General features: G+C 45.8%; 1 protein-coding gene across 1 annotated transcript; it reads left to right on the top strand.

The window, feature by feature from the left end:
* The first annotated feature begins 379 nt into the window (after window positions 1-379).
* On the top strand, window positions 380-22,258 carry VPS26B (VPS26 retromer complex component B). The gene is made up of 6 exons (XM_059413405.1): window positions 380-606; window positions 9,482-9,638; window positions 14,614-14,778; window positions 17,670-17,845; window positions 19,448-19,590; window positions 19,999-22,258. Exons 1-6 carry the CDS (start codon window positions 384-386, stop codon window positions 20,143-20,145), a joined length of 1,011 nt encoding a protein of 336 aa, XP_059269388.1. The 5' UTR covers window positions 380-383; the 3' UTR covers window positions 20,146-22,258.
* The last annotated feature ends 386 nt before the right edge of the window (window positions 22,259-22,644 follow it).

Below are 22,644 nucleotides of genomic sequence, written 5' to 3'. Positions count from 1 at the left end.
GCACCTCCGTGCGTTTCACCGCCAGAGGCCGGGGCTGGCTCGCTGTGCTGCTCGGCGCCGCACCCCACCCGGTGGCCCGGCAGCGGCCACGCATGTCCGGGCTGTGTACTGCCCCCCTCTAATTGCATTGCCGGCCCTAGTCCCTCACTGCCGCCGACGGCTCGGACTCGCCCGGGACTGGCGAGTCGCGGTGCACTGGTACCCACGGCGCTGCAGCGGGCCCTGCCCCCTCCCCGTGGAGCCGGGAGTCGTGCGGTCGCCCCCCGTCTGGCAGAGAGCTGGGTCCGGCGTCCAGCCCTCCGGCCTTCGCTTAGGGCTCCTCCCCCGCAGAGAGGAGAGGTTCTACCCGAGACCGGCCCGGCCTGACCCGGCCCGGCGGTGAAATGAGCTTCTTCGGCTTCGGGCAGAGCGTGGAGGTGGAAATCTTGCTGAACGATGCCGAGAGTAGGAAGCGGGCCGAGCACAAGACGGAGGACGGGAAGAAGGAGAAATATTTCCTCTTCTACGACGGAGAGACGGTGTCTGGGAAGGTTAGCCTCGCACTCAAGAACCCCAATAAGCGGCTGGAGCACCAGGGCATCAAGATCGAGTTCATCGGGCAGATCGGTGAGTAGGCACCCGGGGCCTCCCTCCCCGGCCGCCTCCCCCGGGCCAGAGACCGACTTGGGGACGGGGGAGCGGGCTGGTTCCGGGCCCAGCTCCGGTGAGGCCTGTCGGAACCCCTTGGCCACTGCAGTGTGAGGCCCGCCGGCCGGCGACTGCCCCTGTGTTGACGGCTTCCCTGCCAAAAGTGACAAGCGCATCGCGAGGACGGTGGGGGTGGCCGAGGGCGACGGGGAGCATCCCTGCCACAGCATCATTGTTGTGGGCACCTTGCCCTGGGATACCCTAGTTGTCCCTTAAACATGTTCTCAGCTTTGCTTCCTGCCTCCAGGATTTCCAAGTGAAACGCTCCTGCGGTAGCCTGCAGGTGGATTTGTTAGGGGAAGACCTTTCTCCAGTACTGCTTTTGCCATTGTCTGGACACCCACAGCTGTCGGACCCAAGTTAAGCTGGTCCTCTGAGCCTCACTTAGTTTACTCCCATCCACCCCCTTTTTCTTTCACATGTGATGTGGGAGAGAGCTCACCACCTTTCTGGCCTTAGCTCTGATCTCCTATCCTTGGACCTGTTTTGAGAAAGAAGCCCTGCAGCCTTCTGTCTTTCTGTCTACTTAGCCTGTGTTTCTAAGACTTCTTCATTAGAATGCTAGTTTTCAGTTGACTAATTTCCTCCTTACAGACAAAAAAAAAAAAAAAATCCTTCTCAGTCCAAAATTAAATGATCAAAATTTCTCAATGCTCTAACAATCTTCCAACATAACTGTTAATAATTAAAACTAGACAGTAACAGGCAGTAAGAATCAGAAAATTTGGGAGCTGCCAGTCAAAATGGAGTTGTCTCTAATTCTAAGACTATTTGAAGTCTTGTGTTTTTAAAAACTCTCAGGTACTTCTGAAATAAATGGTCTTTATCACTGGGTCACACTGTGGATTCAGAGTAAATATTCATGTGGGCTGAAAAAAACTTCTGGCTAAAGATTCGTTCCTGTAGCACAGGCTGCCTGTATGACCCTGTTCTTACAGACTTCTTGGGAAAACTAGTTAAATACTCTCATATTCTGAGAGCACAGCAAAAAATCTGTTCTCCTGTTTTACAGGGGCAGGAAACACTGGCACAGGTAGGAGGAATCCTGGAAAAAGGAGTCTGTGTGGCCAGTGCTCTGGCTGAAGTATTTGCTTCTGATATTTGAGAAAATAAAATTAGGTCAAAGACTGGCTGATCATATAGGAAACTTTTTTGCTATTTTAAATCCAGAATTTGAGTGGCCTTTTATGTATCAGAAAAGGGCTGAAGAGTGAGTTTCATACCCTCTACTCTCCTGCCTGTAGCTTGGATAGGGTTTCTTAACAGCAGTACTGTTTACATTTTGGGCCTTAATAATTCTTTGTTGCCTCAGGATATTTAGCAGGATATTAACATGAGCTGGACCCACCATGTACCAGAAACACCCCCAAACAGCACCCCCAAAGATGTCTTGGGATATTTCCTTATGTCCCTGGAGAGTAAAATCACCCGTAGTAAAGGACTACTGGTAGACGGGATGAATCCGAAGCATTTGGCGCTAAGCATGAGGTATGAGATAGTCGAGAAGTGCTTGCCTGCTTAGCAACGCCATTTTTCAAGTAGTAGTTTTAAAGTTATTGCATGGATTCTTTGGCTCTGTAATATGAATGTAAATAGGCACATTTAGTCCATGTCTTATACCATCACTCCAGGGAGTGGTGATACCACATCAGTACGTGAAAGATAACCAGAATGTCTCCTACCCAGTACTGTGAAATGAGCTGTTGGGGGGAATGGAGTCAAAGCCTCCCTCTAGTCTAAGTGAAAGGGAAGCTGAGGGAGCTGCTTGCTGTACCTGCCCTGCCCGGTTTCTTGTCTAACTCCTTGAATCATCATCCCTGCTGGGTTTTCTCCCAGCCTTTTAGCTTCCATAGATAACTCTTCCTGAGCCTCTGAGCACTGTGGGCTATTGTTGACCCTGTGACTTTGAGCAAGCTGTGTGCCTCTCTGAGCCTCAGCTTTCTCACCTGTAATGCAGGGATGACAAAATCTTGTGAGAAGAATGTTGAGCTGTCAAGGCCTAATGCTTCATGCAGAGTATGGTCTATCTGTCAACAGTCTACTGATCTCAGGGCACCAGAGCGAGGCTAGCGAATAGCTTTGCCGAGGTTGTGGTTGTGTGGTTTTCTCCTTCGTTGCATTCCTTGACTGTGAATGAAGGGGGTGGAGCTTTGGTCAGGCTCCTAGGTCTGGCTCTGCGAGTGATGATGTACAGTATAGGTCTTGCTATATGAGAGTAAGAAAGTTGATATCATCAGTCTCTGTCCACCTTCCTCACTGAATTCCATTTTAACTTTAAAATGTTCTTATAAACTATCGTCTCTTGGATTTGATTTCTTTTTTCCTTCCCACCTTCCTTCCTTCTGTGGAACAGTTCCACAGCTTGAAAATCAAGTTCTTTATGTAATTAACCTTCTTATCCTTATGATTAATTTCTTTTTCCTCCTGATGAAAGTATATTTGTCCCACTTGTGTATTCATTAGAAAGACAGCCTGGTACATGATTGAGGGTCATGCAGACAGGGTGACTTAAATTAGATAGGGCTCCGTTTATAATAGAACAGTCTTTGCTAGGGTCTTGTGAGGACTAGAGATAATATATGTGATGTGCAGGTCTTAGCACATATAATAAGGTACTCAGTAAAAGGAAGTTAAGATGATTATTGTCATTTTCTCTTTTCCTATTAAGCTTGACCCATCAAGAGGTTTCCAGGCACTAGACGTTTAAAATATGTCACTGTGTAGTCACCCTGATTCCTGTGCAGGCGGTCCATGGGGAATGTTTGGACCTGGTTAGCCTTCCCTTTGGTCTACTTGTCTGCTTCCCCCCATTGCCTTCCATTGTCTTCTTCCAAACGGCATGTTAGCCTAAGTGGAAACCTGTGAAAGGGACTCTACAGAGTCCTTGCAGAGACAACCGTTTAGCTTTTTGTTGCATTGGACCTCTCTGGACCCTTCTCAGAAAAGCTCCTGTTCCAATCTTGGTTTTAGAGGTAGGCAGGAACACGCATAACTTTTGTTTCTTGTCTTTTCTCTGTAAGTTGCTCTGACAGTCTCATCTGCACCCGTAACTTCTGTGTCTTTTTATATTCTAATGACTCCCAACCTCTTTCTTTGTCCTGACCTGAACTCTCTACTGAGTTCCATGCCTGTGTCTCCAACTGCCTCCTAGGCACCTCTCCACTCGAATACCCCACAGATCCCTCAGAAACACATCCAAAACAGAAACCTCTTTCTCTGCTCCAGGTCCAGCCCTGCTTCTTGTCCTGTGTGCTCCATTGTGGCCTATGTCACACTCAGCCTCAAAGATCTAGAAGTCATCTTAGACTAATTCCTCCTCCCACACTCCCAGTCTGTTCTCCCAACAGCTCTCGAATACATCTTCAGTCTGTGCTTCCTCCTCTTGCCAGTGCTGCTGCCTTTATTATCTCTTTTTTGTGGCTCCCTCCTAACTGGTCTTCCTGCCTTTGCTCTCCTCATCTTTCAGCTCACCTTCTGTAAGAGTGAACGTTCTAAAAAACGGTTCTGACATTGTCAGTTCTCCCCTTAAAATTCTGCTCAACTTCCTATTGGCTACAGGGCGAAATTGTACCTGGCTCCTTCCTGAGCAGCCCTGCTTTTCTCCCCAGCCTCATCTCTCCCTTACCCTGTAACCTTCACCTCTTATAGTTTCATCAAAATATGTTCTTTCTAGAATCTTAGGCATCTTCCCTTTGTATGTGAACATCTTTCTACAAGGTCTGCACTTCCACTCAGGCATTTACCCATTCTTAAAGTGCCCAGCAAACATGTTTGGGGAAGCAAACATGACAGCCTCCCGCAAGTTCCCCAGGCTGACTGAAGCCCTCCCTCCACTCTTCTTCCACAGGTCTCATTAATACCTCTTTTCAAACAGGATATGACAAACTTGAGACTTTTTTTTTTTTTCCTGGTCTGCCTTCCTCACTAAATTCTGAGTCCCTGAAAACCAGGGACTACCTTCAGTCCATCATCAGTAGGTGTTTGATAAATATTTGCTAAGTGGATACCTGGTCAGATCTAGGAATTTACAGAAGCAGTTCTCGATTATTTTCTCAACTCCTCCTAGATAAACCAAAGTTACTTGAATGAAAAGGGGGAGTATAGGTTGCTTTGCGGCTTGCTGTGATGAGGGAGGGCTTCCTCTGGCGCTTGTGGTAGAGGCATTGGTAAGCTAGGTGTGGCCATTACTCTAGGGCACTGAGAACTAAGATGACTCACCTACCAGCAGGCACCCGTGCAGCCTCTTCCCTAAGGGAACTAGGGCACAGAAACATTAAAGCTGATGTCAGTTCATTTGCTGTTGCACATTGCTTTGATCACACTTTCTTAGGCCAACCTGAGGCTGATTTCTCCCTGTATATAAGAAAATAAGAGTCATCGGACCATGATTCAGTCAGTTCTACACCAACTACTTGGATGTTGCAGTTTGAATGTTGCTTCTGAGAGTATAGGAAGGTCTTATCTACTCACCTGTATTGTCTATGTTTTCTCTTACCCTTAGTAAGTTTGTGAGCCACCTTGAGTTTCTTTCTTCATCTAGTGTGCTTTTTCCCATGGCTTGGTCTGTTGTAACAAAGCTAACAAATGTCACTCCCATGTCACTCTAGCATGTCACTCTAGCATGGGATGGCCCACATTTTAGAAAAATGCAATGTGGTATATAAGAAGCATGGGGGAGAATTTTTTAATTGTTAGAAGAGACCATTTTTCAGCTGCACTCATTTGGGGAACTGTAATGCATGATATAAGGCAGAGCTGGGCCATCTTAGAGAGTAATGGGATTAAATAAACCAAAGGTAACTAGAAGGTCAGAGTTACAAAAGAGGGCAGATACTCCTGTCCTCCAAAACCAAATAGATAATATCTGGATTTTTTTTTTAAAGAAAAAAATTTTTTTAAAGTAATGCCACTGGGGGCGCCTTGGTGGCTAAGCATCTGCCTTTCCCTCATGTCATGATCTTGGAGTCCTGGGATCTGGCCCCATGTCCAGGGCTTCCTGCCCAGCTGGGAGTCTGCTGCTTCTCTCCCTTTGCTCCTCCCCCCCACCACCCCTGCTGGTGCTCGCTTTCTCTCTCAAATGCATAAATAAAATCTTAAAAAAAAAAAAAGTAATGCCATTGTGTGGATCTGAACCCATCAGTACCAATCAAGCCTGTACTTCTAAAGATTTTATTTATTTATTTGAGAGAGAGAGAGAGCACACAAGCTGGGGGGAGAGGGAGAAGCAGACACCCCACTGATCAGGGAGCCCGATGTAGGGCTTAACCCCAGGACCCTAGGATCATGACTTGAACTGAAGGCAGGTGTTTAACCGACTAAGCCACCCAGGCGCTGCACGCCTGTACTTCTAAAAATTCCAGAGGTTTTCTGTATTTTATTTCATTAACCCATGAAAAGCTATGTAAAAGACACATCGAAATTAAGTGAATTGATTCTGGCCTGTTAGTGAGTTGTTGCAGGGCCTGAGCTGAGCTGTGTCTTGCTGGGGATGGGCAGCCCAGAGGTGTTACTGCTCTAGCAAGTATACTAGGGTACAAGAGATTGGAGTGGATGTGGCCAGCATGGTCTTGATTGGGTTGCCAGTTAGCCGATAGTGGCTGGGAAAATCAGAATGGGGCTCTTTGGAGGTCTTTTTGGCCTTGCTCACTTAATGTTTCTTCTAAGACCTGCATGAAGCTTGGATCAAACATGGTCCCGGCCCAGTAGCAGGTTTCAGGCTGCCTCAAATGATGACCCTGTGATGCAGAGTTGGCTCAATTTCCTTACAAAGTGGCAAATTCATCCCTCAGCCGTTGGTGGCAAGTTTCATCATGAAAACATCCTGACTACAAAATCACTTCTTCCTGTTGGATCAAAAGAGAGGCTCAAGACAGGGAAGTTACCTTAATAAGAAACATGGTCAGTTCCTACTTCTAACTTGAGATGGCTGGTTGCTGAGGGCTTTGGAGGTTGGGGAGAACCAGGGATAACTTGTCATTGCATCTTTGGGATAAAATACAGGCAATTTATAACCTCTTGATGGCCCAGCCTCTTGCTAAAACAGCCTTGTAGTTTCTGTTCTAATTTATATGAGAGGAAACCAAACTTTCTGGCAAATAGCAAAGTATGGCTGTTATTTCTGCCCCTTTCCACCACAATGTTTGCAAGAGCATTGGAAAGGGCTTATAAATTATAAATTAAAAAGCCCAGTCCAGCTCCACTCAGACTACACACTGCCACTCTTATGTGACATTTAGTGCAGGACCTGATATTAACATGTGTCCAGGAGGAAAAGCACTGGGGAGAACGTGACACTATGTAGGGAAGGACCTCTCCTGCCAAAGGTGGCCACAGCCAGGTGCCCCTGCTAGGTCAGGCATAACATTACTAGGTTTCTCAGATGCTGGCCATCTGTTCTCTGGGCGTTCTTGGGTCCTTCTCGGTTTTGTTTCTCTTATTGCCTTTGGTATGTGTGATCACAGTTGTATATTTTTCCAACCTTCTCTCTCCCTCTTTTACTCAACTCTGGATTTCTCATTTAAAGTTAATGGACACTGGGGCTCTGCTCTGCCTGCTTCTGTCCCCTGAATCTATGGCCAGAACCCAGTGCTTGGGAGCTAAGATACCAGGTCTACCAGTTAAGGTGTCACTTCCCACACAGGTGTCAGGACCATCAACAAGGACTTCGGTAGCAATGGACCAGTGAGAGTAAGTGAGAGAGCCCTTGTTGCAGTGGTTCTGTTCCTACCTGATCACTGCACTTCCTTACATTACTGGGGGCCACAGTTTTTGGATTTCAAAATAGAAGCAATGGATTGTTCACCTTTTCCTATCCTTTCCCTCTATAGGTTGTAAGTGTGATCTCCCATTTAGTGACTTTGTAGATTATTACTCACTACCCAGAATGTTTCCTGCCACTGATTCCATTAAGTATTTGAAGAGAAGGTGGTTGTTTGCAATATAAAGTGGATCAAAGTGTAACTATATAGGAAATCAGCAATAAACTATAATTAGAGAATATAGTGTAAGTTCATACTTAAGTGGCCGCACTAGTTTGGGATTAAACCACACTAATGCCGCCTTCCTGACTTGGAAGAATCTTAACACAGAGCCCACTCTGCTTTGAATGCTTCCCTTTGGGGGTTTAAAAAAAAAAAAAAAAAAAGGCTCCCTATGGAATAGGCTTGTCAGGACCAGCTGCTAGGGCAGCAAGGGGTTGATTTTGCACTCAGACTGAAAGCACTATCTGAAACCATTTTCTCTTTCTTGACATGGTTCTCCCCTGGGGCAGGACTGGACACTTCATTTCTTGGGCCTGAAGATGCAGTCCTAATCAGGGTTCAGCCCTTAAGCTACCTGAGGCGGACCCACACAAATGCAGCTCTGTCGCACTGCCAGGATGCTCAGTTTGTCCCTGAGAGGGATCGCCTGCTGTGCTCTGGAGATATGGGAACTGGCCTAGTAGGCCATTGTCTCCGACACTCCTCTCTGTGGACCTGTTTCTTTGTCCCCAAGCAGCTGACAGCAGTAGTACTGAGTGCACTCTACTGGATCTAGTTCTGATCTACCCTGTTGAAGGTTGTACACTGCCATAGGACTGGAGCCCAGAAATGCCCGAGAGGTAGTGCCTTGACTGTTATGTGGCCTTGTATACTCAGAGTCAGTACTAAGTGTTTTCTCTGGACGGCTAGGTACTGAGGGGGTGCCAGGAACTAGGCCTTAACTCTAAAGACCATGCATATAGAAGAGTTAACACTTAAATAGCAGAGTACAAATAGGCATAAAATAATAGAGGATAAATTGATGGCATGAACTTATAATTAAGATTCGAATGCCAGAACTATTTCCAGAGGAGGATAAATTTAGAGCAGTGCTTCTCAAAGTGTGGTCCCTGGGCCAGCAGGACCAACATCCCCTGGAGCTTATTAGAAATGCAGAGTCTCAGGCCTCACCCCATACAGCAGGACTGAATAATCTGGTTTTAACAAACCCTCCAATTGATTTTGGTGCTCACTGAAGTTGAGGATCACCCCCCCCCTTATTTAGTTGGAGGAAATAACACTAAAATTTCTGCATCATGTAGATTCCTCTTTGAAGGATCATAACAGCTAGCAGCTAATATGTTTTGAGTATTTGCTGTCAACTGGGTACTATTCTGAGTCATTTACCTGCATTACTTCCTCTAATTCTTACAGAACCTTACAAAGTGTAATGTTATTACTCCCTTTGCACCAGGTCATAGAAATAGATTCATTCTAGCAGTAAATCTGCTTTAATCTGAGCCCTGCAGTCAGCAATGATACTCTAAGCCAATCATTTGACCATGGTATGCCTCAGTTTCTTTCTGTTAAATGGGTGACAAGGCCTGTCCTAGCTACTTCAGCTTATTATAAGGATGATATAATTAAAGAACTATGAACATGCATTCAGAAGTTAGAAATATTTTTAGAAATGTTTTTAAAGCAATGTAGTATTTTTGTTAGCAGTTCCCCTGATACAGCTCTCACTAAGGCACTGCCGTGATAGGCTGAAGCAGGGTTATATTGGGTTTTTACTGTGCCACTGGATTTCTCCGGGTAAAACCGGAGTGTTTAGAAAGTGGGGAGGAAAAGAGATCAGTATACGGAGAATGCAGTGAAGAAGTGCAATTAGGTAAATAAAGGGAATCGAAAATAAGGGCTAAGGGGAGTTTGTTTTGCGGGCGGGAGTGGTGGGGGGATGTCTCTCAGAAGAGGGGATCCTGTATCCTGGAACCTCCTTGCTAAGCCTCATGTAGGTTGGGGTCTGATAGTAGAGGTTGATGCTTTCTCCCCAGAGCTCTACTACGACCGTGGGAACCACCATGAGTTTGTGTCCCTGGTGAAGGATTTGGCCCGGCCCGGAGAAATTAGCCAATCACAGGCCTTCGACTTTGAATTCACCCACGTGGAGAAGCCTTATGAGTCCTATACAGGCCAGAATGTAAAGCTACGGTGAGTTGTGCCTGCTTTTTCCCCCACCTTCCCCTGAAGCTGTCCATGTTTCTGAGGCTTTTTAATGTGGGTCTCAAGAAGAAAGAGAACTGAGCTGTGGTGTGCTGGTAAATGGTTAACAATGGGCTCTCTGGGAGGAAAAGCCCTGGTTTGTAGCATTTGTCTCTGTAGTGTAAATATTGCCACCATGGCCAATTTCAAGCTCCCAGCCAGATGTCCCTAATTACAGAGTTGGGGAGAGATGTTCAGTAGCCACCTTGACACAGCTAGATGTAAATTCCCCCAAGAGCAGAGAGAATTGTGAAAGGTAGCAAAATTATTAGGAAGCAGTGAGTTTGTAGTAAGTATTACTTTTGTTTTTCATATAATCTTAATTATAAATTTTTATAATTTAATTTTAAATAATCACTATGTTTAACAACCAGTTTTTGAAAGTCCTGAAGAGTCAACAGTTAGCTTTCATACTGTGATACATGCTGTCCCCAGCATACCCTGTGCTGCACATCAGGACATACAGATCCTCAGTCCAGCTTTGCCATACAACAGCAATGTGATCCTGAGCTCTGTCACTCAGCTTTCTCACTTGAAAAGTAGAATAGATTTGGATTCTAGATCGGTCCTCCATCATTCGGGGTAATGGGAATGTAAAACATAGCACAGTGTGACCAGCTTTTAAAAAATTAATAAACGCAGTTTAAGTACATTGGACTGTTTTTAGTGTTCCAGGTTCTGCGGATGGAGACTGATTCCAGGGGCTGCTGAGGTTAAAAAAAAAATCCAGAGAGGTTCTAGACTCTTGGATGTAACCTGAGATTAGGTGATGTCACTGAGATAAAGCAGACTTCTCTGTTACTTTAGACACCTGGTTCAAGATCTTGATGCTATCTTATAAGATCAGCTCGTCTTCATCACCTTAAGGCCCGGTAGTGCAAACTACAGGAAGACATTTCCTCCCCTTCCCTCCCCTTTTCTCCCTTTCTCTTCTCTCCTTGGTCTCTCCTCTTCCATCAGAAGTGTGACTGTAGGCTCTCTTTTTTCAGTCTGTGCAAAGAGGTCTAATCACTAACATCACTCAAACTAGAGAGATTGCATTCAGAAAAAGCTTCACAACCATGAGGATTATCTAGTTGTCACCAAAGCTTGGCTGTGGGATTTATTGTTATTTTATTTAATTTTTTTTGAAGATTTTATTTATTTATTTGACAGAGAGAGGCATGAGGAGGCAGAGTGGCAGTCAGAGGGAGAGGTAGAAGCATACGCCCTGTTGAGGAGGGAGCCTGGCATGGGGCCTGACCCAGGACCCTGGGAGCATGACTGGAGCCAAAGGCAGCCGCTTAACCAACTGAGCCACCCAGATGCCCCTATTTAATTTTATTTTTTACAGTGGATTGCTCTTAAATGTTTTTAAGACAGAGAGAAAGGTGTTGAAAAGAGTGCAGTGATTCCCCGGAATAATAAAAATAGAATTACCATATGATCCAGGAATTCTGCTTTTGGGTACAAAGCCAAAAGACGTGAAAGCAAGGAATCAAACACAGGCATATACACTCACACTCATAGCTGCTTATTCACAACAGCCAAAAGGTAGACCAATCTGAGTTCCATCAGCAGATGAAAGAGTGAACAAATGTGGTATATACATAAGTGGGATATTATTCAGCCTTAAAAAGGGAAGGAAATCCTGTGATATGCTACAACATGGATGAACACTGAAAGCATTATGCCAAGTGAAATTAGCCAGTCATAAAAAGACGACTGCTATTGGTTTCACAACAGCATGAATGTACCTAATGCCACTGAACTGTACACTTAAAAGTAGTTAAAATGTTAAATTCTTATGTGTTGTAGAGAGGAGAAAACTTTTCCTCTATCCATCTTAGGTTTGTAGACTGAGGCCCTACTAATCAGACCGACAGAAGACATGCTAGCAAGAGAAAGGCAGACTGGTTGATTCACATGTATGTTGTGCATATGCATGGAACTCAGGGATTGGTAACAGAAAGGGGTGGTTAGGACTAGGAGCTTATACAAGCATCTTAACAGAAGAATGATAATTTTGCAGAGAAGCAACAGGACATAGGGAAGGGACTTTGAGCTTCTTGGGACAGCAAGTTGTGGGAAGGTAAATCTATGGGAGAAACAAATGGAAGGTAAGAATCCTTTAAGCAAGATTTGTTCTGTGGATTTCTCTAGTGCAGTCCCTGGGCTGGTAACAGTTGTCTCTGGTGATTAAAAAGGTCTTGCTCTTCTGGTAGAGAGTGGGGAGGGCAGAGAGTTTTCTTTCCTGTGTCTGCTTCTTGCCTGTTGCTTTATAATATCAGCTTAATAAAACTGTCATGCCAGGGTGGTGTATTTTGGGGTGGTGTACCCTGAACTCCTTTTGTGTTTTACTACAAAGTACGTAAATGAATAAAAGAGAAAAAGGTGTTGCTGTCCACGTAGATGAAGACATTAGGATTCATGCTGAGAAAGTGAGGAGGTCAAGAAGGGAAAATTAGTTAAGGGCAGCTTATAGATGTGATTCCAGATGAAGGGCTTGTATATTATTACTTACACAGCGGTGGGGGGGGGGGGAATCAAAAGATCACTCTGAACACCTCTTTCTTTGTTTTTAGGTGGGGCATTGGTTCTTTGGATGGTTAATATAAAGTCAACATGTGCTATTTGATGAAGAGTAGAGTGCAGAGACAAAATTGTTGGAAGGCTAGTACAAGGACCTGAGCATCTTACCTTAGTGGACACAGCTGGAGCGGGCAGTAAATGAGGAATTTAATGGACAACCACAGAAATGACCAGTGAATGTAGGTGCAGGTAGATGGTTATTAGGAGGAAGGGATGACTTGTAGTGAAGATGGTTCATCCAAATTTAAAGGCTAAGGCACTGACAAAATACAGAGGTATGAAAGTTCACTAGACAATTAGAAATGCAAGCCTGGCACTCAGGACAGAGAAATACACTGTTGGGAGTCCTCTGCTCAGTGCTAAAAACTGGTATATTTTTCAAGGGGGTGAGTTGAGGAAGAGAAGAGCCCAGGCAGGACCTGTTAGAGGGATAGGAAAGTGGGGTTGGGGGAGGGCGGGAGGTAAAGCAGGTAAAGCCCTCCTGTGGAACCACAGGAAGAGCATTTCTAAGAGAGAAGGAAATGTTTTACTCTCCAGTGTCAAAACTGAGGCTGAAAAGCAAGGCCACTGGGTTTGGCAATAGGGAAGAAGCTGCAATAGTTAGAACAGGACCCATCTGTGACCACTGTCCTGATGAATGGGCAGGAGCACAAAGCCTAGAGATTGTTTTGGGGATTGAGGAGTTTGGACCTTTGTATAAACTCAAAAGAGGAAGTCTTTACTGGAGAGATTCGATAGATTGAGAGAATTGGAAAACTTGAGGGATCGTGATGCCAGGTAGTAGTTCTCTACCAAAGCTCCCATATTAGAATCACTTGGGAGGCTTCAAAAAATGTTGATGCCTGTGTGCCTCTGCAGGACAGTAAAATGTCAGCTCTGCCTAGGCATCTGGATTTTGGAAGCCCCTCCTCCCCAGGGTAGTTGTAATGTACACACAGATCAAAAGTCTTTCTACCAGATGGAGAAGGAGAGGGGTCTTGAGAGACGGAGGTGCTGTTGGAAGGAGGAAAGTTTGGGCAAAGATACAGACATGTGTTTAGGACGGAAGTAAGAGACAGTGCAAAGCAGAGAAGTGAGAGAATTATCAATCTTAAATTGGAAGGCTTTCCTCTTCTCAGTAGAGTTAAAGCTGTGTCTTCCACAGATCAGGGGGAGAGGAGAGAGGAGACTGGAGAGCCTGAGCAGTTAGAGAAGGGTTAGGAACAAATATGTGTCTTGGAGAATGTGGCAGAAGTTACTGAGATGTATAAATGGGTTGCTGAGCATGGTTCAGGTCTACACAGAGGAGAGGAGCCTAAGTGTGTCATTGATCTGGTTGACAGGTTTCTGCAGGCACAGTTGACAGGTGATACAGATCATCTAAGTTTGGGTTAGAAGAGAATATCATTAACGGGTTGTTTTTCTCCATTCACTGGGTACGAGCATAGAGTAGGTCAAGGGGACAGGGACGCCATGATCGAGCAGCTGACCAGACAGTCAGGCTTGGCATGCTAAGCCCTTCAGGTTCTGTGTCTCTGTGTTCTTCACCACTTGTCCTCTACCACAGCAACATCTCCCAAGGATCCAAGATTTAGCCAGAGACTTCCTTTGTTTAAACCGGGACCTCTCCCATCTCTGCTGCTTTACTTACAAGGTCTGCTCTGCCTGAATGCCCTTTTTCCTCTCCCCATAGACTTGATTCCTCTACCTGAATTAGCACTTGCGTGTGTTCTAATTTTTCTGTTTATTGACCCACCTTCCCTAGTGGACTGTGAGCTTCCCATGAGACTGTATCTTATTCATCCCATGCCTAGCAGTAAATGTTTGCTGAATGAAGAGCTGACTTACTTTCTCCATTCCCTATCACTCCCATTTAACTTGAAGGACTTGGAAATTGCTTAATTTATTGAATATTATTAAGTAGAGACATGGGAATATAAGAGTTTAAGACAGATCCCTGTGCCTGAAGACCCAGGAGTTAGTTGAGGAAAAACCCATACACAAATACATGGTAGGCAGTGGTGAGGGGCTTGAAAGTTATTAGGATAACCTGTTGTGGGAGTATAGAGCAGTGAAATCAATTTTATTTAGGACAGTGCTCTGAGCCCAGAGGATGGGCTCAAAAAGCCATTTGTGGGGAAGGCCTTTGAATTCCATTGTACTATAATTGCAAAATTTTGTGCTTAAGTACGTTCATTTTTTTTTTTTTTTTTTCTGAGAAGAGGGTCCACAGAGGTAAATTTTCGAAGGAATAAAAAGCCACAAAGGCTAACCACTATTAGAGCTTCTCTCCAGTGGGTCTGTTTGGTGCATGGATTGAGGCAGCATTGTGGAGGCTGGGAGTATTCCTTTATGACACATCCATCTCCTACAGGTATTTCCTTCGAGCCACCATCAGCCGCCGCCTCAATGATGTCGTCAAAGAGATGGACATTGTAGTCCACACACTCAGCACGTACCCAGAGCTGAACTCTTCCATCAAGATGGAAGTTGGGATTGAGGACTGCCTGCACATTGAGTTTGAGTATAATAAATCCAAGTAAGTATCTGGGGCCCCACCGTCGTGGAGAACTATTGAGGGAGGTCAAGAAGGGACCTGATGAGAATCCAAGAGGTTGGTGCCCTGGCCTTGGCTGGCTCATAATGCCGTGCTGGAGGGGAGGCCACTGACCTGGTACTATGAATATTTGTGCCAGGCTGCTGAAAGGTGGACCAGGAAATTAAGCTTCATTTTACTTAAATGGAAATTAAGAAGGTACATTTAAGTTAAATATCCTACATTGTCTTTTAAGGTCAAGCCAAATTAACTTTAAGGTCATTTGTTTTGGGTGTAGATACAGCTCTTTCCTTCTATTGATGAAAATAATCTCAGAATACAATTCCCATTAGCATTTGTATCCTATATACAGTATGTCTCTAGAAATCAATGTGAAGAAGCCACGCAATGGCCGTAGTTTGCTGCTTCCTTCTGAATTAAATGAATTATGCAAAGAATACCTGATGCCTTTTTATAAAGGTCTTTAAATAATTCTAGCTAGCAAGTTGGGAAGCCATGTATGTTTTATACTGTTTGCTGTCTGAACATGAAGATACTTAAGTGTGGAGCACTGGGGTATCTCAGTTGGTTAAGCAGCTGCCTTTTGCTCGGGTCATGATCCCAGGGTTCTGGGATCAAGCCCTGCATTCTCCATCTACCCCTGCTTCTTCCCCTGCTTGTGCTCTCTCTCTCTTTCTCTCTCCCAAATAAATGAATTTTTAATATCTTTAAAAAAATATCTAAGTGATTATAAATCACAAAACTTACTGACACTTCAAAAATATACCACAAACATATTTCTTTTCAGTATAATGCCTTCCTGAAAATGTTTGAAAATCAGATATGCAAAAGTAAAAGTGTATTCTATTCGCAGAAAGCAAAAAAAAGAAATTAGAGTCTCTAGGGTTCTTATTGGAGAGACCCCTATTATCCAGGTAGTGCGGGTTAGGAAGGGCTTTTTTAAAAATTAACAACATATGTGCTTCCTAGAACAGGGGTGAGGGAAAGGCATATATTTCCCTCTGCCCCTGGCCTATAACCCCTCATGACCCAGAAGAGGCCCTGCTTGGCAAAGCCTCGCCTATGGGACAGGGAGGGGAGAGCTGGGAGGGAGGTTGATCTGGGCCAGGCAGGGACATGTAAGGGAACAGCCTTCCCCTTTCTCTTCAGCCTCAGGGCTCTGTGGGCTTTCTGGAAAGGAGCCACCAAATAGTGCCTACCCACCAGCACTCCAGCTACCTAGTAAAAGAGGTAGCTGGCAGGCAGTACTGCCTTGTAGATCTCAAAATAACTGTCAGTCAGCAAGGTTCAAGACCAAGTGTGGTATGTGAAGGGCACTGTGGAGAGTCTATCCCATGACCTTGGGAACTGGATGTTCACACCTTCCTCAGAGTAGGCTGCTGTGTAAGAGCACACTGTCTATATCATGTAGTGCTATTCTGCCATTAGGGATTGCTCTTGGGGTAAGGTAGCTCGTACTACCATGTTTGTACCTTGGGAATCTCCTCCGAGAAGTGGAGACAGGTTAGTGGGTTTCAAACACATAAGAAGGGATAAAGTAAAAGAAGAGTGGGGTCCAGGGTTCTAGGCCCTCCACAGGAGTTTCTCATATATTCATGCTTCTGCATAGGATTTCATTTAGAATAAAGGAATGTTCTGTTTACCAAAGTTTGAAAACCCCTAGAATCTATGATCTCTTAGCATTCCTTCTGAAATGCTGTGAGCAGCCTCCATTCTGACTTTGTAAGTGTCCTTACAAAGTCTACCTTGTAAGACTTTATCTACTGAGAGTATCTATAGTTTTCCCAGTTAGACTGTAAGCAGAAAGGCAGCCTGAAATAGTGGGGAGAACACAAGCCTAGGAATTAGGCACTTGAGTTCACACCCTGTGTCTGTCCCCTACTCAAATCCTTGTTCAAGTATCTGTCTTTGAACTTCCTTTTCTCCACATGTCATATAAGGAGATTAAATTCTTATTTTTTAAGATTTATTTATTTATTTGACAGAGAGAGATCGCAAGTAGGCAGGCAGAGAGAGGTAGGGAAGCAGGCTCCCCACTGAGCAGAAAGCCTGATGCGGGGCTCGATCCTGGACCCTGAAATCATGACCTGAGCCAAGGGCAGAGGCTTAAGCCACTGAGCCACCCAGGTGCCCCAAGGAGGTTAAATTCTAAAATCCCTGCCAACACTCCTATTCCATGATTCTGAGCTTCAGGTTTGAAGATTTTCCTTTCTTCCTGTATGCCTGTTACAGGGCAGTGCACACACAGACGACTGGTATTCCATACTGACTCAAAGAGAAATGCTGGGAAGGGCAGAAAGTGTAATACAGCATGGCCAAGCTCATAACAGCCCACAGAGCACGAGCCATGTGAGTAGGGCCCAGAGAGAAGGTGCTGATGGAGCATAATGCATCGTCTTGCTCCACTGTTCCTGCCTGAGCTGTCACGTCCAGCAGACAAAACTCTTTGCTACAGGCAATTGAGGTCCAGTTTCCAAAAGACGTTTTGTGAGCTCAGATAGCGAGCAAATCCTGTTTCCTGCATTTGTGGGGTTTGCCTCCCACTTGTCAGGACATCTAAAACAACCTAAACACAAAAGGTATAAAAGAAATTAAAGTGCTGAGAAGATAGATCAGATGGGTAAGCATAGAATGGGTGATGTAACATGCAAGAACATCCTGTGAGTTGCTTATGGAAAAATGGGACAGATTCCAATAAAGCACATACTGGGAAATCATTCTGCAAGGGCAGTGGTGGTAAGAACATGGGTGCGTGTGTACTGTGACTCCATCTTCAGCCAACCTGCTTGGCAGTGTCCCCTCCCCTGAAACCCAGGAGACCTGGAAGTATGCAGTTTGGCTGCCGTATTCACATCTTGTTTTCTGTTCCCCAGATACCACTTGAAAGATGTCATTGTAGGGAAGATCTACTTCCTCTTGGTGAGAATCAAAATCAAGCACATGGAGATAGATATCATCAAGCGGGAAACAACGGGCACAGGCCCCAATGTGTACCATGAGAACGACACGATAGCCAAGTATGAGATCATGGATGGGGCTCCTGTGAGAGGTGAGCATCCTGGCACCCAGCCCGCAGCTGCCTCACCCATTCGCCTAGGCCCTGCAGAGTTTTAGAGGGGCTCAAGAGATTATACTGCTAAATTAAGATTTCCTATTCACCTATAATTTCTCATCTCTAATTGCTCACTGTGGATCCCAATAAAGAGGAAAAGGAGGGCTGGGTATGTGAAACCCCAAGCTCCTTCCCCACCTTCACCCAGAAAAGCCCCACTTTTGGCCTCGTCTACATACCGAGCTTGTACTCTCAAGAGTTATGCCTCTTAAATAACAACAACAACAAAAGCTTGAAAGTACTGGCTTAGCAGATAAAATTATACATTTTGCTACTTTTTCCTATTGGTGTTCTTTGCTGCTCGGAAGCCAGAGATTCATGCAGAATAATCATTTATGTTCCTTAGCTCTAGCTCTGGCAAAATGATTCATTCTCTGAATTCCTTCACCAAGGGTAGATACTTTGGGCAGCACTACCAGGTGCCACAGACCACACTGGGAATGGGACAGAAAACGATACTGCCCCCATCTACCCCCAGAGCGGACATTACATCTGGAATGAATGGAGTTGAAAGCTTTACTTGGGGAATCTGTGATTATTTGGGAGTAGCAGTCTTTATGTTCTTCTGGCCCTGCAGCCGCTGATCAGAAAGAATGTACTTTTTCCTTTAGAAGTGCTTGGTTATGCCAAGGTTCTGTTCAGTTTATTCTCACGTGTGTGTTCTGTGGGGAAGGTAGGGACAATGACAGCAGATTCTTGAATGTCACCATGCCGGGTCCTTAGGGGGATAGGACTGAGCTCTTGACTCTGTATATGCCCTTTTGTTCACCAGCTGTGGAAGTAGAGCCACTTGTCATTTTCTCTGAGAAGTAAGACAAAACAGCAGATAATTAATGGTGCATTTTATATTTAGCTTCAGACTACATTATAGGTTTGGCCTTTCTCAGTAGAATTACTGCCCTAATTTCATTTCACTTAAATTAGGAAAGGCAGGGTGTTAGAGCTGGAAGATATAAAAAATACCACGTAGTCTGATTCCACAGTTTTCCACAAGAGAAAATTAAGGTCCAGAGAAAGCAATAGACTAACTCAGAAGTCATACAACTAGTTAATGGATAACTAAGACCAGAATTAGGATTTTCTCTTTTCCAGGCCACTATACCACTGCCAATCCATCTCAAAGTAGAGATGTATTTTGGGGGGCATACACTATGTAGGATGGAGGAAGGTGGCATTGAGATTGCTGGGTGACATGATGAGTTAGCTGAGGTTTGACAGTTGCCTTGTGAAAAACCAACAACTAGACACAATACATATAATCAAAAGATGCTTAGTAGTAGTGTCCTGTGCTGTTCATACTCATGGGTCTCTGTATTGAGGTGGTTAGAGAAGACACAACGGGACCTGGAGTGGAGCTGCAGTCATGTTTTTGCTTCAGCAGATCACTGAGCCACAGAATGCGAATTCCCACCAGGCAGAAGCATTCCCTTGAGTGTTCCATGACATGCTCAGGTGGCATCTCATGGGCGGAGTGTGACTTGGTGTCAGGTAGGATGGGTCACTTTGCCCTTCACTCTGATACCTGCTTGGCCTTTACAGGAGAGTCCATCCCTATCCGGCTCTTCCTGGCGGGCTACGAGCTCACCCCCACCATGCGGGACATCAACAAGAAGTTCTCCGTGCGCTATTACCTCAACCTGGTGCTGATAGACGAGGAGGAACGGCGCTACTTCAAACAGCAGGTGAGGCCCAGGTACCTCCCCAAGACCCCTAGTGGCCCTAGAGCCACATTAGGAATGGCATCATTCCTGTGAAGATCAGGCTCCATTTCAGACAGATTAAGCAGAACAGTACAGGGGAGAGAGTTCACTAGTCTCTGTGCCACTTGTTGGTTCACCGAGAGGGAGTCGCACAGCAAAAATGAGGGTTCCCAGTTGACACGTGAGTCTGCTTCCTGTGACTGCTCTATGCTTCCTGCCCACACCATCAGAAGGAGCCCTAAGGTAGTACGGATAACTGTTGTCATTGGAGAGAGAGAAGCAGAGGAGGTTTTACTAAGGTGCCTGGGAAAGAGTTGGAGCCTTTGGGAACCCCCACCCCCATGCCTCCCTCTCAAGGTAGCATGTTGCCCCCCTCCCCCAATTCTACAGGAAGTGGTGTTGTGGCGGAAAGGTGACATCGTACGGAAGAGCATGTCCCACCAGGCAGCCATCGCCTCACAGCGCTTCGAGGGCACAACCTCCCTGGGTGAGGTGCGGACCCCCAGCCAGCTGTCTGACAACAACAGCAGGCAGTAGGCCCCCAGGGCCAAGAAGCTGCTGGGCTTCCAACCCAGCACCCCCGTCTACCAAACACCAGCGGCTGGGGGAGGGGGAAGACAGTGTGATGCTCAACTGACCCGTTACTTGCAACCTGAAAACAAATCGTGTTTTGACTTTAATTCTTTTTTCTGAAGAACGTAAGGGGCTTGGGTCGGGAGGCAGTCTCCTTGAGATTCTGCGGCTGACATGGGAATAGGGATAGCTAGTCTCTGTGGGGTAAGAGCCTTCTGTTGAGGCCTTCCATGTGGGGGTGCCTTGCATTTTACAGGAGAGCAGAGAGCGGGCATCCTTGATTCCTGGGTCTCTGAGCTTCCTGATACAGGATCTGAGCATGTGCCTGGGATTCTGAGCTGCCAGTGGGGCCCGGGGTAGTCACATCTTATTCTCCCCTCTACTATCCCTGCCCTATCCTAAATGGCAGGGGGGAGACTTAAGATCAGGAAGCTACCTCTTTGGGAGTATTGGATGTGGTGCTTTGACGTTTCCACAAGCCAACTCCTTTTGGCCTTTATGTCACTGCTGTGAACGAGACACCTCCCTTCTCCATCTTCTACGGACTCTTATCAGTAACGTCCTGGAACAGAAGCTTGTGGAAGGGCCTTTGGCTGTTGTCCCCTCACCTTGAGAAATTCTGGGCACGGAAACACCCTGGGGTCAGTGCCATGCATGGATGGCAGCATGTTGAACGCAGGAGGCCAAGCAGGCCCACTGAGGAAGAAGCATGGTGACTGTGCGTAGCAGCTGCCTGCCTTCACCCCATGACTGTGCTCCCCAGCCCCTGGGGCTGGATGGTTCTAGGGTATTGCTGTGTGCTACAGCAAGCCTAAACAAGGGCATCTGTTTCCTTTAAGAGATCCCGGGAAGGGGCCTTGATCTCTTTGCTTTCCTACAAATGGATCTTCATCACTCCTTACTCTCCCTCCACTTACTTTGTGGGAATTGGGGCTTGGGAGTTTCTTACTGATGCCCATGTCCCCTCATTCTCTGAGTTTCAGAAGAGAGATGAGAGCTTCAGCAGAAGACCCTGCTACACAACTTCAGAATAATTCTGCTTGCCAAATTATGTTTTCACCTTCACCAGTTGACTGACCAGAGTTTAGGACCATTGATGTTTTATTTAAAAACTCTCATGGGTATTCTTGTTATCCTAAAGGAGAGGGGGACTTCCCTCTGTTGCACTGTGTGTGGGCCTACTGGAGTAAAGATGTTGACATCCTTTTCTGCCTCATCTGGAAATGATCTAATGGCCTCCCTTCCCTTCAAGCAGACCCCACTGGCCAATAAGTACAGTATTTGGTGGTCTAACTTCTCCATAATTTGGGAAGCAGAGAGGTTGGTTCCTGTGTCATCTTTTAGTGTGGAAAATTCAGACTCTTCTTTTCCTCAGAAATCAGTGCAGTCATGGGCCTCTGGCTGGGCAGGCTCATGGGTCAGGACTGAAACTGGAGGAAAGGATACTAGGATGATACTTGAGGTTGACTGGGGACAGCAGAACCAAGGAAGGTAAGGTGGTTCCCCTTCCCCATCCCCCATGCTAGACCCCAGGTACAGGTGCGACGGACAATCCCGTGGGATCAGGATTACCCATCCAGCTGCCCCTGGATTATCAAGGTTAGGGGCTCAAGTGTATGGGGGAGGCAGGTTCTGTGCTCCTTGCCTTTTCCACAACATGAGATTAGGCTCTGGTGTGCCTCCCATTATAGCTGGTATTCTAACTAGAAAGGACCTGTCAATTCCTCTGCCTCCCAGCTGACAACCCAAATTCATTTTCCAACTTTCCTAACATCTTAGACGTTTCTTCTGGGAGAACTAGAAGGTAGAATTTGATTTTATTCTCTCAGGAGCTGTGCATAAGCCAGGTCTTCTGTTTTCCCTCACTCTGCCCCCATTCACTCCTTGTCCGTGCAACTGTGCAGGTGAGGGGAGGCCCCACCCGCACCTTCACAGGTTCCCATACCTGGGAGTGCATAGGTACTAAACCAAGCAGTGCAACTTGTAATTAAGCAGCTGCAGTGTTTACATGTTTCTTAATGTGTCGTCTTTTCAATGGCTGTATTTAAAAAAAAAAAAAAAAAAAAAAAGAACACTTGTTTCAGTTGTCTCTCTCTGATTAAAGGAAGCCCCTGTGGCTTGGGGGCATTGTGCCCATGGTCCACCAGGGTCTGTGATTTCTTGTCTTACACTGTCCCCACTCACACCCAAGGGGAGATAGACTCCCACCTTGATCCAACACAACCTCTGCCCTCACTGTGGCTGTACCCCCTGGTGAACAGTGATGTTTTATGAATGCCCATTTTAGACCAGCACAGGCTGAGAAAGGAATGCCAGCTGTACCCTCATCTGGCAAGCTGTGCTGAAACTGCTGATGGTTTACCCCCCTGTGGAGTCCAGATGACTTCAGGGGCAGGTGTGGGGCTGGTGTAGAAAAATGAAATTTTGTTTCAGTAGGTGGTAACAGACTGAACCCTGCACCCT

The sequence above is a fragment of the Mustela nigripes genome, chromosome 1 (genome assembly GCF_022355385.1).
Source record: "Mustela nigripes isolate SB6536 chromosome 1, MUSNIG.SB6536, whole genome shotgun sequence".
NCBI lineage: Eukaryota > Metazoa > Chordata > Mammalia > Carnivora > Mustelidae > Mustela > Mustela nigripes.
Note: the sequence above shows the minus strand (reverse complement) of the source record. Positions and strands in the feature narration are given on the sequence as shown.

Bases quoted from the DNA above. Each gene is read 5' to 3' on its own strand.
- VPS26B (XM_059413405.1), top strand. From the start codon at position 384: ATGAGCTTCTTCGGCTTCGGGCAGAGCGTGGAGGTGGAAATCTTGCTG. The intron at 9,639-14,613 runs GTGAGTTGTGCC...CATCTCCTACAG, and splicing joins GGCCAGAATGTAAAGCTACG to GTATTTCCTTCGAGCCACCA. The intron at 14,779-17,669 runs GTAAGTATCTGG...TCTGTTCCCCAG, and splicing joins TTTGAGTATAATAAATCCAA to ATACCACTTGAAAGATGTCA.